This window comes from Lynx rufus, unplaced genomic scaffold (genome assembly GCF_022079265.1).
Source record: "Lynx rufus isolate CCGP_SWC_20201006 ecotype Redwood Valley unplaced genomic scaffold, mLynRuf1.p SCAF_4, whole genome shotgun sequence".
In the NCBI taxonomy this organism is placed as follows: domain Eukaryota; kingdom Metazoa; phylum Chordata; class Mammalia; order Carnivora; family Felidae; genus Lynx; species Lynx rufus.
The window spans coordinates 4,751,422-4,766,208 of record NW_025814856.1 but is presented as its reverse complement, the minus strand read 5'-3'; the positions used below and the strand labels follow the sequence as shown (position 1 = coordinate 4,766,208).

Genomic DNA, 14,787 nt, shown 5'->3' with positions numbered 1-14,787 from the left:
CGAGGTGTTGGATGAGTTTTGGATGTGTTGGGGGTTTTATTTTCCTGAAGCTTTGTCACTTTAGTCAGCATCACCCCCAGCTCCTTCCAGGTGGGGTTGGTGGGCTCAGCTTGCTGGAGTCCCTGCACAACTTAATGAGGTCACGCTTCAGTGCTGCGGGCGGTTGCTGCTGCGTTTCAGGGTTTGGGCAGCGAGTGTAAGTAACTACAGCTTTAGTTTGGTCTGAAGGACAACCGTGAGGTGTTGGTTGGATCTGGGAGGATGAGCGCAGGCTTCAGTGTGAGCGCTGAGGGTCTGGACTGCTTGAGAAAACTGCTGCTGGCCCCGTTCTTGCTCTTACTTCCTCCGTTTCAGTTCATTGGTGCACACTGGTCTTCCTTAGCCTGCTGGATGCATTCCCAGATGGTGTTGCCAACTGGGCCTCAGACTCTGGAGCTACATGGGATCCTAATATCATGACCCATCATCAAGGACTTAACAGTTTTCCAGTAAAATGATCTTGTCTCTGTGTGTGTATTTCTTAACCCCTTCCCCTGTCCCTTGTTTTATTTTTAAATTAGTAATATTCTTACTCTGGAATCTGTAATAAACAAGTTTCTGTTACCATAGAGAAATTTGGCTAATTTTTTTTTCTTCCTGATTTCCTTAGAAATCCTAAGTAATGCACTGAAGAGAGGAGAGATCATTGCAAAGCAGGGAGGAGGTAGGAAACGCTTAGTTTTGATGTTTTGATTTTTAGAATAGGCTGTTATTAACGGGGATAGTAGAGTGTAGTGGTGAAAAGCACGGGCTCTAAAATAGACTGCCTGGGTGGGAACCAGCTCTGTCTCTTCCTAGCTGTGTGACATTTGGCAAGTTACTGAACCTCTGTTTTCCATACTGTAAAATGGGAATATAGTGGTACCTACCTCATAGGGTTGTTGTGCAGAGTAAATGAATTAATGCATAGAAAAGTGTACCTACTGAGTGCTATGTAAGCATTGGCCATTGTCGTTATAATGTCTGTGTAATTTGGGGGTTTGTTTTAAATACTATAAAATTACAAATTCCTAAAAGTAAATACTTAATTACAAAAGCCTACTACTTCCATACCTAACAAATAATTACTAAAGTATTTATATGTACTCTTACTAAGATTCAAAAAATTATAAAGAAAGTAAATCTCTGCAATTGCGCTGCCCTGTGATGAGTATTGTAAACATTTTGGAATATATGCTTCCATTAATGTGCTTTTTTTTTAATGGGTAGTTAAAACTAAATGTACTTTTTCAGCTTGATTTCCCCCACCCATGGCTCTGAGTGTTTTGACATTTCCTTGGTTACTCCACTTGCTGGTTATTTCTGTGGTGTGCTGATTCTAGAACTCCACGTGGGCACCGTTTTTTCCTAGTTCTCTGCTACTGTTGGCATCTGGGGAGTCAGCCTGATTTCTGATCCTCTTGAGCATGCTGCCTACCCTTTCCAGTTATGTTACTTTTTAAAAAAAAATAGTTCCTAAGAAATTTCTGCTTTGGAAGTCAATATTTGTAAAACCGTGTTTATGTTTTGCCCCTCGGTGTGCTGTTATTAAGTGCTACTAAGGAAACGGGCATGGAGAAGTGGAGTGACGCGAGGTCACTCTGTCCGTTAGAGACTCACTTACAGAAACTGAGTTTCCTCTTGATTTACATGTTGCACCGGGCTGCTCGGATCAGTAATGGGCTGGCTGTGGGCTCAGCTGCCCTTCATCACAGGCAGGTGGTGCTGGTGGTGGTGAGGCGAGGGGGGATCCTTAGGCTCTGCATGTGGAAAAGTGGTGGGCAGTGGCCTTGGTGGTGGAGCCAGACCCTCCTTGTCCAGAGTTATCAGCCGTCACAGCGTCCTGCTGGCAGGGACCTGCCAGCATGTGTCCAGCTGAACCATGGCACTGAGAACTGATCTGAGGCTGTTTGTAGAATCCACTCTGCGGTGCCATCGACTTCTTTCCTTGAAAGCCAGCAGAGTAGTTACACACAAGTCATTCAGTGGTTTTCCTCACAGAGTAAGGTTCCCCGGAAGTGGCTGTCTGTTCGTCTAGACATAGAGGATCTATACTGGTGTTTGTTTTCTTTATCTCTTAGTAATTATGTGGCCGTATACTAGCTTCTTTATGCCTAGAGGTGCTAAGGAAGTTCAGGCAGACTGGCCACCAGCATGCATCTGAGAGAGGGATGAGCTGGGAGAGGATAAAGGTTGTGAGGGATTTGAATTGTCCCATACAATTCAAGTAAATCCATTACACTGGCTGACTGAGTGGGGGTTTTGGAGCTTCCTCCCTTGAGAGCATTTCTCAGTGTCTGGTGGTAGGAAGAGCTCAGGTTCTCTGAAATTGACCACCGTGGCTCACAGAGCTAGTTTACGAGTTCTAGAACTTCCGAAGTAACGTGGAGAACATTTTTTGACACAGGTGCTCCAGGGTGGATTTTTTTCCCTTTTTAAATTTTATTATGGAAATTTCAGCTGTGGCACAGAAATAGGAAGAATGGTGTCCTCGCTACCCTGCCTTAACAGTTGTCCACATTTGAGGGGTGTCTCATGATAAATTGTCGTGGGATTTAATTCCTGAACTGTGGTTGAGTTTGTGGAGTGCCCCGGTCTCTGTACCCAGGTCACCTTTCTGGTGTGGTGTGTGCACATAGTGTGCAAGTCCCTGATATTTGCCTGTGTTTTGTGTCCTTGTTTCAGGTGGAGGTGGAGGCAGTGTCCCTGGGATCGAGAGGATGGGCCCTGGCATTGACCGCATTGGGGGTGCCGGCATGGAGCGCATGGGCGCAGGCCTGGGCCATGGCATGGATCGCGTGGGCTCCGAAATTGAGCGCATGGGCCTGGTCATGGACCGCATGGGCTCAGTTGAGCGCATGGGCTCGGGCATCGAGCGTATGGGCCCACTGGGCCTCGACCACATGGCCTCCAGCATCGAGCGCATGGGCCAGACCATGGAGCGCATCGGCTCCGGAGTGGAGCGCATGGGTGCCGGCATGGGCTTTGGCCTCGAGCGCATGGCCGCGCCCATCGACCGCGTGGGCCAGACCATTGAGCGCATGGGCTCTGGTGTGGAGCGGATGGGCCCTGCCATCGAGCGCATGGGCCTCAGCATGGAGCGCATGGTGCCCGCAGGCATGGGGGCTGGCCTGGAGCGCATGGGCCCTGTGATGGATCGCATGGCCACCGGCCTGGAGCGCATGGGCGCCAACAACCTGGAGCGCATGGGCCTGGAGCGAATGGGCGCCAACAGTCTCGAGCGCATGGGCCTGGAGCGCATGGGCGCCAACAGCCTGGAGCGCATGGGTCCTGCCATGGGTCCGGCCCTGGGCGCTGGCATTGAGCGCATGGGCCTGGCCATGGGTGGCGGTGGCGGTGCCAGCTTTGACCGCGCCATCGAGATGGAGCGAGGCAACTTTGGAGGAAGCTTCGCAGGTTCCTTTGGCGGAGCTGGAGGCCATGCTCCTGGGGTGGCCAGGAAGGCCTGCCAGATATTTGTGAGAAACGTAAGTGGCTCTTGGGCAGATTCTTGGTGGTGGTACGCACAGAGGGGGAGGGGGCGGGTCGAAGTCAGGGGGGTGCCCCCAGGAGGGGAGCGGAGTAGCAGCGCAGAAGGCCACCTTGCCACTGTCCCCAGAGTTTGGTGCTGGTAGGATCAGGGCAGAACGTAAGAGCACGCGGTATGTGTGCAGCTGGAGCCGGGGCTTCTCGGACTGCTGGGTGGAACCGATCGTGAGCTCAGGAACCCTAGCTTCTTGATTCCCTTGGCTTGAAGGGCCGCTGTACCTGGGCGTGGCAGACCGAGGGATAAAGGGCTGTATCTAAATTCTCTTTCTACCAGATTGACCACCTTCAGCTACTGTCGAGTGGTCTGTGGGCCGCTCACCATAGGCGACTGCATTTTCTGCACGTTGAACAAGGAAGTGTACTTGGTGTGCTGGTTTAGAACCTCATTCCAGGCAGGCTTGTTTTGTTCTCTGCTGATCATCGCAGTTTGAGATGTTTCTTGGTGCAACAAGAACCACTCCCCCGCCCCCAAGAGACCCTGAGGTTTATGCATTTAGGGTGTTAGGATTTGGTTGTGTCACTCATCAGTTTCTCCTTTTCCCTTTAGCTCCCATTTGATTTTACATGGAAGATGCTAAAAGACAAATTCAACGAATGTGGTAAGTGTTTGAGAAAAGGCTTTCTAGGTGCTTCCGTGTGTTGTGGCCTCCGAAGTCTTAGCTTGTTAGTGACGCATTTGAGGGGTGAAGCAAAGCTCCCATCCTGGTCTTCACTGCCACTTGCCATGACTCGCGACTGATGGGACTTGCCATTTTTCTGCCCGTGCAGATAGTCAAGCCAGCTGTTGGGTTTCCTTTTATGTGTCAGACACTTCTCACCTGTGTTCTCATTTCAACCTCATTCTTCTATGGTTTTTGAAAGGAGGTGATGTCCCCATTTTACAGATGAGTCAGGCAGTCACGTTCCCAAAGTCACATGGCTTCTAAGTGACAAAGCTGAATAAAACATACTGATCTGAGATGAGGTTGCTTTCTACCACAGCACTGTTGGTTCATGCCTCAGAGAGCACTTGCCCAGGAGTTCCCAGGGGTGAGTGTGTGTGTGTGTGTGTGTGTGTGTGTGTGTGTGTGTGTGTGTGTGTGTGTGTGTGTGAATGAGGCCTAGGGGCTCTGGTTTCCCGGCACACCAGGCCACCCATTTGGTTCGCTTTGTGGCCAAAAGGAAGTGAAGTTGTCACTGGGTGAACCCCTGCCCCTCACTCACATCACCTCTGTTTTTTTAACCCTGTCAAGTGGGAGCCCCAGGCCTAAGCCAGGAGTCTGGGCGGTTTGCTGGGTCAAGGCTTCCTCAGCGTCTTTACTCATTTCCTGTTTCGGTGTTGGCTCAGATTGCACCACTTTGCTGCTTCTCCTGGTTCTTCTCTTGGGGCAGCTGTTGAGCCATAGCACGCCCTCGTGCCCTCTCCCCACTCCTCAGTTTCTACATTGTACAGTAGGCAGTCTGAAAAGTCAGATTGGATCATGCTGCTCTCCGGCCTGAGAGGCCCGGAGGTACCCGGCTGCCAAAAGAGAAACTCACCAGCCCCTTTGCAACTTAGTCCCTCCTCTTTCATCTCCTTTCTCCTTCCTGTCCCTGAACCCTGAATTGCAAGTGCCATTTTTCAGAAGTGCTTTATTTCGAGCTGTGATGGCAAGAGTCTTCCTTCTGGTGAAGGTCTTTGAGAACTTTTGCTGAGAAGCCCTGGAGATGTTGACCTTCCCTCAGGCTGAGTTAATGGCTCTAGAAACGTGGGTCCCTTAGCACAGGCTGCATGGTCCTGTCCTTTGCTCTTCCCCCTTACAGACTTGTTTCATGGTGCTTGACACATACCTGGATGCTTAATCAGTGCTTGAATAAATATGTGAAACCCACTTCCTAATTAGGATGCAGCTTATATCTGAACAGTACAGAGTGTCCATGGTATCATGATGGCCTTGCAAATGTGGTGTGGGGTCTTGAAGCCCAAGCCTCTGCAAAATTCACCTATAAAGTTGGCTGCACACGGCGCCCCTTTTAACTCTCTCGAGCGTAAGGGTATGCGCGTGTGAAGCTGCCAGGAGGTCTTGTCACGGGCCGGTCCGATTATTGTCCTTTGGCAGAAGAATGGCAACGTGGCTTGAGGGCCATCGTCTCTGGGTTCCGGCTGCTGCGTTCTGAGCATTCATGTGCCAGGGCCGCTCTCCCTTTTGACTCTGTCCACCGAAATCCAACAGGTGATCTGGACTGAGTGGAGCCCAGACTGAGGCTGAGCTCTGGGTTTGCCTGATGAGTTGTGGTCTCTTCTTCCCTCCCTGTGCCCAGGCCACGTGCTGTATGCCGACATCAAGATGGAGAACGGGAAGTCCAAGGGGTGCGGTGTGGTTAAGTTTGAGTCGCCAGAGGTGGCTGAGAGAGCCTGCCGGATGATGAATGGGATGAAGCTGAGTGGCCGAGAGATTGATGTTCGAATTGATAGAAATGCTTAAGCAGTTGCCTTTTTTAAACATCGATACCAGACCTCTGAATTTGTATTTTTTCTTGTTAACCATTTTAATTTGTTGGCTGGATGTATAAAGATGTTTAAAAAATTCAGTTGCTTTTTGGGGTAATTTGAATTACTTTTTTAATGACTGGGGTTCCATTTGACTGTTTGCATTGAGATTGCAATGTGCGCAATTTTTTTTGTAGTTGTGGCATCTTGTTGACATCGAATATGACTTTGATAATAAATACCAGTTCCTGAAAAGACGCTTGCTTTTTGCGTGTGTGTTGTGGGGCATCCACCTGAGGTTTGGGGAGCTAGAACCAGTCTTCCTTCTACCCTTGGAGCTCTGGCCACTGGGGGTCGCATCCCCATCCTTGCTTTGTGTGTGGACGCCGATGGGGGGAGACATGGGCCTCGGCCACTTCAGAACTCTCTGGAAACTGAGCGGACTTGGATTCTCCAGTGCTGGCATGCACTTGGATGTTAGTGGTTCTGAAAGCCGCCATCCCCCCTCCTTGCTTACAGTTCCTCTTTGGGGCGTAGACATCGTGTCAGGCTCATTTCCAGTTTGGCTTTTGTCGTAGTCTACTTCGGGCGCTATAACAAAGGTACCATAAACTGGGCGGCTTAAACACAGACGTTTATTTCCCACAGTCCTGGAGACTGGGAAGTCCAAGATCAAAACACTAGCAGATTCCATGTCTGGCAAGGGTACCTGATTGTGGTTCATAGACGACACTTTGTAGCTATAATCTCAACATGGTGGGAAGGGACAGAAGGCTTCTCATTCCTCTTTTATAAAGACACCAATTCCACTCACCCCCCAAATACCATCACATTGGGCATTAGGCTTTCAACGTGGAAACTTGTGTGTGTTGGGGGGGGTATATACGTTCAGTCCAAGGCAGCGTTTCTTAGCTACCACAGACCAGGCAGGGTGTGAGTTTCTGAGCATGTTTAGTCCTGTAGCAGCTCAGGCGGAGCGTGATACCCGGGCTCTGTCAGAACTGGGTCACCCCTCCCCCGTCCACCAGGATGTGACCTCATACATAGGTCCACTTGGGCTAGACAGCTGTTGGCAGCCCGCGTGGAGCTGCAGCCACTGCTTGTCGTGTTTGGATGTGGCGTCCTACCCTTGCTGTCACCTCCTCGTCACACTTCTGGTGTTTATCCCTGATGGGTGAGACGGTGGGGGTACAGGGTCGACTTCACAGACCCCCAAGGAGATCATGTCTCCATTGGGTGCCAGTCAGGGGAGAAAGAAAAGACAAGAAGCAGGGATCACTTTAAATAGGAGCTTTATGTGGTTCATGTATGCAGTCAGGCACCAGTCTGGATGGTTCTGTGACTGCCAAGCTGGGATCCAAGGCTCCTGGTTTAGCAGGTGGCTGGGCGGGCAGGTTGTCCTGGGTACCCACACCTGTGGGCCTTACTGTCCCCTGGGGAATGGATGGCTCTCCAGAGGGTCTGCCAAGGAAGGGAGGGTGACTTCCATTGCCCACCCGCCCCCCCCCCCCCCAAGTAGATAGCAGCCCCTTGGGGAAACGGGGTGTGGGAGGGGTTACCTCCTTCCAGGCACCGTGATCCCTTCCAGCCCACCTAGAGCATCTACATACCCTAGAAGCCAACATCGTCATACACCTCCGTTTCCCTGGCGGAAAGTATGGTTTGGTCAGTAAGGGTCACCTCGGCCTGTTGACCAGCCCCCTACCCCCCACCCCCAGCCAAGGCCAGTCAGTACTCACAGGGGCAGTAGAGCTGTTCTGGGCACGTAGCCATCTGCAAAAAAAGTGGAATAGGTGAGCTCCCGGCGCTGGTGGCCCGTTTCCCTAGGACTTTCTGGCCTGACTTACATTTGCCCTTGGTGTCCCGGCACAGCATCTCATCCTTGTTGGTGAACTCGATCACCTCTAGGATCTCCCCACGCCGGATCCCCAGGTACTTGCCACCCCCGCGACGCGTCTTGGCGTTGGGATCGATCATCATCCTTGTCTGAATCACTATCTCCCCCTCAAACTGGGGAGGGAGAAGTTAGAGCTTTTGTTTTGTGCTGTCACCCCAGGGCTTTGGTCACCTAGGGCTGTGCCAGATCTCCCAGGGCTCCTGTTCACAGAGTTGTGGTGTTCACACCTTGAACTTCTTCCGGAACTCCCTCTCGGCTTTCTCTGCCTTCCGGATCTGCTTCAGAGACTTAAGGTCTGCAGGTGGCAACTGCTGTGGCTGGGGGGCCTTCTCCTTCCTGAGGAATTGGAGGGTCCTGAGCAAGATGTGCCCCCCACCCCACCCCCGTCCCCTTCCTGACCTCCCAGACCTCGGCCCCACCCCGTTCTACACACACCCTTTGCCCTGTGGTACCTGAGCTCTGGGTCTTGTGGCGGCCTGGGGGTTTGCTGGGTAGATGGCACCCCATCTGGGAGCGGGGAGAACACTGAGTTAGGGCAGGGACTCTTGGGCTAGGCCTCCCTTTCAACCCTGGTGGCTTGATCGGGAACGGAGCCTTCCCTGTGTCAGTTCTCAGGACGTCAGTCCCCTCCCAACCCTCCCCCTGCCCACCGGCCCATCTTCTCCCCAGGCCTTTTTCCTGGGTTGTGAGTTCTAGTTCATTGCCTTTCATTTTCGTAACTGTTACTGCATGATCGGCAAGGCTGAAATCGTTCACCACAGTAACTCCTTCCAACCCTCATGACAACCTTCCTCGTAGCGGGCAATACAGTCATTCCCAGCTTGCTGAGGAGGGAAATCAGGGCTCAGAGAGGGGCAAAGCGGTCTGCTCCCAGGTCATCCAGCTGGTAAATGGTAGAGGGAGGATTTGTCTGTGGGCTTTTGAGGCTATTTCATGTCTGTCTCCTAGGGTAGGCTGGCTTCTGGGAATTGTCATGGGATTTGGGTCAAACATAAGGTGAAAGCATATCCTTGAGCAAGTGAAGTGGGCATCTGCGAAGGGGCTGGTGGGGTGGGGTTCTTGGACTGGCCTGGCTGCTGCTGAGACTGTACCGTGAGTCTCCCAGGTCAGGGTTGACTTCCTGGCAAACTACCAGCCTTCCAGGCAGGAGCCTGCTGACTGAGGGTTTGGCTTCTAGCGAGAGCCTCGTGAGTACCAGTTGAGTGAAGGATCCCGAACCTGAAGCCCCCGCCTTTTCACTTCAGACTCCAGCCTCCTCGGCCTGGTGCTCGGATGGTGCCATCCATAGTCTTACCCAGGACACTCCCTCCCGCTGCTCCCACTCCTCCCGGAGGCACTCCGGGGCCCCTACCCCCCTGGCACACCCGTGGCCCAAGCTCCCTGGCAGTGGGACCCAAATCAGGCCACACAAGTAAGGCGGGCTCTGAGGATGGCCCCTTCAGGTCCTGGGACCACCTAGGTCTGGCCCCAGCACCTTCCAGGGAAGCCCCCTGCTGTGCGAGGAACCTCTGGAGGAGGGCCGCCACCGCTCCAGAATGAGGCAGAGTGGGAGGCTAGACTTGGAAAGGCCAAGTAGCCTTTGGAACAATCGGTACTAACAGTGAGTCGTCGTTTCCCCCCCCCCCCCCCCCGACGGTGTCTGAGAAGGGAAAGATTTGGGAAGTGTATTTGATTGGAATCGCAAAGAACGACTGACCCGGAATGGGGAGAGACAGTTGTCCACTGGCAGGGATGGTGAGCAGAGGTGGGGATGTGCCTGGCCGGTTTGGGGCTGGGGACGGGGGCGGGCCATGCCTGCAAGGCTGCCGGACCGTTACCAGAGTCACCCCCTCTCTCCCCATGTCCCTGTCCCGAAGAGCGGCCCCCAAACCCCAGCCACGGGAGGCTCACTGGAGCGGAAGCAGGAGGGGCCCTGCCAGGAAGCTCTGCTAACAGAGGGGTGTTGCAAGCGGCCCCTGAGGAAAGCCCAGGAGAAGCAGGAGGGGCTCGGGAAGGAGGAGTGCAGGCAGCAGACCCGGTGCGGGGGCTGGTGGGGAGGAAGCGGGCGCATCCCAGAGGCACCCCCAATACAAAGTTGCCCTGTAGGAAGCCCTTCCAAAGCGGGGGCGGGGGAACCGGGACCACGGGACCTGGGCTCCTGTGTACTGACAACGAGCTGGGGCAAGTTACTCGGGTCAGGCTTCCACATCTGTAAAACGGGCATGATGTGGCCTTGGGGGTGGGTGGGAGGTCGTGCAGGGTCAGTGACATGCACGTAGAGTGCCTGCACGGAAGCCGCTTTTTTTCCCCCCACTCAAAATTGGTGAAGGCATTGACCCTGCAGTGGACTGGACGCGTCGGGTCGGCTCCACCGTCCTCCTGCTGTCTCGGAGCAGAGACTTGGGAGAAGGGAGAAAAGGGGACCTTTGGGACCCCGGAGCACAGAGTATCGAGGACCACAGGCTCAGGGTCTCCGTCTCCAGCCCGTGCCCGAGTTCAGGCCCGAGTCCCGCAAGCACCTCCGACACAACAGGTCTGTGTGGAACCTGACCCCTTGTCCCCAGCTCAGGGTGCCTTGGCTCTGCACCCAGGCGTTGGGCTCGAAACGCGGGCCTCATCCGCGTCGTGGGCTCGCTCTCACCCGCCTGCTGGCTCACACACCACCAAGTCCTTGTTCGCAGTCTTCCGCGGCTCTTTGGCCCCTTCTGCCACCGCCCCGGGCCGCACTCCTGGCCACACCGTACCCACTGACTGCTCCGCCCACCAGAGGCTGGTCCGACCTTTCCCGAGGGCCTTTCCCGCTCTCTGCTTTCTCCCTCAGTGTTGCCGGGGAGACGGGTGGTCACTTGGCTTCACGCCAGCAGCGCGGCAGAATACGCCCTGGCGATGGATGGCCCCCAGGTGCCTGGGCGGAGGGTCTGGCTGAGGGCTCGGCCCCACCACCCACAAACCTCTGCCCTCGCCGCTGGGGCCGGAGTGGTCCGTGGGCCCCACGTCGTCATACAGCTCGTAGATCTCATCCTGGGCCCTGCAGAGATACCTGAGATGAGGGCCTCTTGCGGCCTCGGGCCTGTGCCGGGGCCGCTTGCCCCCCACACTCACCGCGGGATGTCTTTCGTCTGTTGCTCCTGGAAGTGGATGGCAGCAGCGGACCGAGCCCTCCTCAGAGCTGTGGGGGGAGGAGAGCGGGAGGGAGGCGGGCCCTGGCGGGAGCCTCTCCCGGGCTTTCTGCCTGGGCCGCCGCGACCCACCTGTGGACCCACCTGTGGCTGCAGCTGCGGCTCTCCGGAAGCTCTGAACGTCCCTGGGGCCTGGGGGCAGCGGGGGCTTGGCTGGAGGGGGTCCCAGGCTGCTGGCAGGGGGCAGAGGCCTCCGCCGGGGCGGGTGGCCCTGTTTGAGGCCCAGCCTCGACCGTCCACTGTGAGTGAGACTGAGTGGGAGCCTGGGGCCGGGGCCCGCGACAGCAGTGGGGAGCGAGCTCTCCGAAACAGAGCCGGGGAGAGGGGGCTTTCTGGGAAGATCACCAAAGAACTCGGCATGCGGGCGCTTCTTGGGCAGAGCACTGGGCTCGGGCTGTGAGAACTTGCGGGGGGGCCCCTGGCACTCAGGCTGCAGGAACTTGCTGGGGAGTAGGCCAAACTCAGGCTCTGAGGCCACCCTGGGGAGGCCCCCCGGCTCGGGCTGCAGGGGCTTCTTGGAAGGTGCCTTGAATTCGGACTGCCGTGGCCTCTTGGGAACCACACTGACTTCCGGCTCTGAGGACCTCCTGGTGAGGTCTCCAAAATCAGGGTGCAGGAGCTTCTTGGGGAGGTCACTCAGCTGAGGGGCTGGGCTCTTCTTGGGAAATGTACTGAAGTCAGGCTGTGATGGGTGGGGGTGGGGCTCACTGGACTCAGCCTTCCAGGGGGGTGTCTGAGGGACCTCACTGAACTCAGGCTGCGACAGGCACTTCTTAGGGAGCTCACCGACCTGAGGCTGCGGGGGCTTTCTGGGGTGCCCACCGAACTCAGGCTGTGGGGGCTTCTTGGGGAGCGTACTGAAGTCAGGCTTTGAGGGGTGGGGGTGGGGCTCACTAGTCTCCACCTTCCAAGGGGGTTTCTGAGGGACCTCACTGAACTCAGGCTGCGGCAGGCCCTTCTTAGGGAGCTCACCGACCTGAGGCTGCGGGGGCTTTCTGGGGTGCCCACCGAACTCAGGCTGTGGGGGCTTCTTCGGGAGGGTACTGAAGTCAGGCTTTGAGGGGTGGGGGTGGGGCTCACCAGTCTCCACCTTCCAGGGGGGTGTCCGAGGGACCTCACTGGACTCAGGCTGCGGCAGGCCCTTCTTAGGGAGCTCACCGACCTGAGGCTGCGGGGGCTTCTTGGGGAGGGTACTGAAGTTGGGCTGTGAGGGGTCTGGGGTGGCCTCGTTGGGCTCAGGCTGCTGTAGCTTTTTGGGGAAGGCGCTGGATTTGGGCTCTGGGGGGGGCAAGGCCTTTTGAGGGGCCCCGAGCTGCGGGAACTTCTTGGAGGGTTCACTGAACTCGGGTTTGGAGGGCTTCCTGGGCAGATCAGCGAAACTGGGCTGCGAAGGCTTCCTGGGCACTGCATTGAACTCGGGCTGCGGGGGCTTTTTGGGGTGCTCGCTTAGCTCAGCTGTTGGAAGCTTCTTTAGGGGTTTGTGGAACTCAGGCTTCAGGGGTTTTTTGGGGAGTTCACTGGTCTCGAGCTGAGAGGCCTGGAACTTTGCTTGAAGGCTCCGGAAGTCCTGATGGCTCCCCTAAGGAACGTGGAGCCAGAGTCAGGCAGGGACTCTCTGCCGACCTCTCTTCCCCTGACTGTGTCCTTGGCTCTCTCCAGTGTTGGCTGAGGACTCCCACATTTGTCTCCACGCTCCCCGGAGCCCTGACCCCTTAGGCCCTGCATATGTGCCCCCAGGCTCACCCCCATCAGGACCCAGGCTCCTGCAGCTCCCCCAGTCCCCCCTCAGTTGGTGGTGCCTTGCAGGTGTCCTTGAGAGACCCCGTTCCTAGTACCTTCTGTTTTGATTTCAGAATACATCCAGAATGCAGCCACTTGTCACTGCCTGTACCACTGTCGTGCGGGCTGGAGGAACCCAGGCCCTCCTCCTGGGTCGCCTGCCCCCCCCCCCACCGCCCCCCAGTCTCATCTCTGGCCAGGCCCTGCCCCCACAGCAACCAGAGGAATCCCCTCTGCTCAAAATCCAGCAATGTTCCTTTATTTCCCCACGGTAAAAGTCAAAGACCTCATGAAGGCCCTGAACCGTCCATTGGCCTCCCCTACCTGGATCCTTCCTCGCCTGGCCACCTCCTCGTCCCCCTCGCCCTCCCCCCTCCCGTCCCCCAGTGTCTTGGGCCTTTGTCCTGCCCCCTTGCCCGTGACACTTCTCCCCATGGCCTGCTTCTCGCCTCTTCCACCTCCAGGTCTCTGCTCGTGATAATTTCTCTTCTTTCTTTAAAAAATGTTTATTTTTGAGAGAGAAAGGCAGAGAGAGAGAGAGGGACAGAGGATCTGAAGCAGGCTGTGTGCCGACAGCAGAGAGCCCGACGCGCGGCTCAAACTCACGAACCAGACGAGGTTGGATGCTCAGCCGACTGAGCCACCCGGGCACCACATCTCTGATATTTCCTTATTAGAGAGGCCTTCCTCCTAGACCACCCATATTAAAAAAAAAATCGATTCCCCCCTTCCCCTCCCGGTCCTCCCCATCCCCCTGACCTGCATTTTACTTTTAGTACTTGCTGCAAAGTATCACAGAGTTTATTTGCCACTGTTTCATAAATGTGCCCTGACTGTTCTGTTTTTTTGTTCGCTCTACCCTCCCCAGACCCCGTGGCAGGTCAGGGACTTGGCTCATTCGTTGCTCTCCTTCCAGTGCCTGGCACACCGTGGGGGCTCAGCAGAAATAAATATACACAAAGGCGTATACTCAGCCACGTCCAGTCTGTCACAAGCCTCGTGAAGAGACACAGAGGCCCGGCGGCAGATGTGGGCCGAGGGTCACGGTCCCACACACCCTTTGCTGACGGTCAGGGCACTCACAGTTGACTGGCAGGCAGGCCCAAGCGGCAGCACAGGCACGTGCACCTTGGCACGCCTAGTCTGACCGGCCCTGTACCCTCTGTCACAGACACAGGCGGACAGGCCAGGCCGGCTCTGACCAGACGTGGCCCTGCTGCGGGGCCCCCACTCCTGGCTTCACCCGGGGCCTAGGAGATTGGGGAGTGGGGGTGGGGGCAGGGCAGAACCCTGTGGACTTTGCTCTCTTGTCTGTGCCTCGCTTTCCCTATCCCGAGAACGAGGAAAGGTAGTGACTCCTGCCCGGGGCCTGAAGTACCTCTATTAAAGCCCCCCTCCGGGAGGGTGGGGCCAAGGATTCCCTGGGTGACCCACAGGACCAGAGAAATCAGGATCAGCGGGTCATGACTTGGGTGACTGCTGGGGTGCAGGGTGGGCAGTGGGTACGTGACCCACTTTGTCACCCGTAGGAAGCCCCTGTGTTCACGCTGGTCTCCTGTTACCAGGCTGCTTTTCATGCTGACCTGTTCCTCCTGTTAAAGTCGAAACCTCAGCCTGGGCCATAGGCCCCTTGGAGCCCCGGCTGTCCCAGCAGTGAGTCCCGGCTGCTTCCCGCCTCTGGGCCTCTGCGGTGGTCATTGCTGTTTACCTGGGTGGCTTTCCTAGCCCCTCTACCACTCACCTCTTGGAATATGCCCTCCAGTCTCCAACCACAGCACCCCTTGCCTGTGGCCAGTGGCGGCGGCGGGGGGGGAGGGCTCTCCTAGGGTTGGGGGTTCACTCACCATGGCTACAGGCGGGTGATGGGCCACAGGGCGAGTGGGACCTGAGCTGGGCCGCTGCCTTCAGGAAGTGACTGTGGCTTCTGCTCCACGGGC

General features: G+C 56.0%; 2 protein-coding genes across 9 annotated transcripts in view; one reads left to right on the top strand and one right to left on the bottom strand.

Annotated features, from left to right (window-relative positions):
- Nucleotides 1–6,271, top strand: part of HNRNPM (heterogeneous nuclear ribonucleoprotein M) — a 40,091-nt gene extending 33,820 nt beyond the window's left edge. For 7 of the 8 annotated variants that reach the window (XM_047096423.1, XM_047096420.1, XM_047096421.1 and 4 more), the window contains 4 exons: nt 650–703; nt 2,704–3,506; nt 4,115–4,166; nt 5,848–6,271. In XM_047096423.1, the coding sequence (XP_046952379.1) occupies nt 650–703; nt 2,704–3,506; nt 4,115–4,166; nt 5,848–6,011 (1,073 nt within the window). In that variant the 3' untranslated portion in view covers nt 6,012–6,271. The remainder of the gene's footprint in view (nt 1–649; nt 704–2,703; nt 3,507–4,114; nt 4,167–5,847) is intronic. The other variant, XM_047096422.1, reaches the window with a different exon arrangement.
- A 1,020-nt stretch (nt 6,272–7,291) lies between these two features.
- PRAM1 (PML-RARA regulated adaptor molecule 1) lies at nt 7,292–14,783 on the bottom strand. The gene is made up of 10 exons (XM_047096425.1): nt 14,695–14,783; nt 11,156–12,650; nt 10,995–11,061; nt 10,844–10,920; nt 8,366–8,420; nt 8,141–8,249; nt 7,864–8,026; nt 7,756–7,789; nt 7,627–7,661; nt 7,292–7,477 (listed from the first exon to the last, which is right to left on the bottom strand). The coding sequence occupies exons 1-9, from the start codon at nt 14,695–14,697 to the stop codon at nt 7,628–7,630; spliced, it is 2,037 nt and encodes a 678-aa protein (XP_046952381.1). The 5' UTR covers nt 14,698–14,783; the 3' UTR covers nt 7,292–7,477; nt 7,627.
- Between the last annotated feature and the right edge of the window lie 4 nt (nt 14,784–14,787).

What these genes read in the sequence shown, in the direction of transcription:
- PRAM1 (XM_047096425.1), bottom strand. An exon ending in CAGACGAAAGACATCCCGCG is followed by an intron (nt 10,921 to 10,994) that starts GTGAGTGTGGGG and finishes GTATCTCTGCAG; the next exon opens with GGCCCAGGATGAGATCTACG. An exon ending in CCCCAGCGGCGAGGGCAGAG is followed by an intron (nt 8,421 to 10,843) that starts GTTTGTGGGTGG and finishes CCCCGCTCCCAG; the next exon opens with ATGGGGTGCCATCTACCCAG.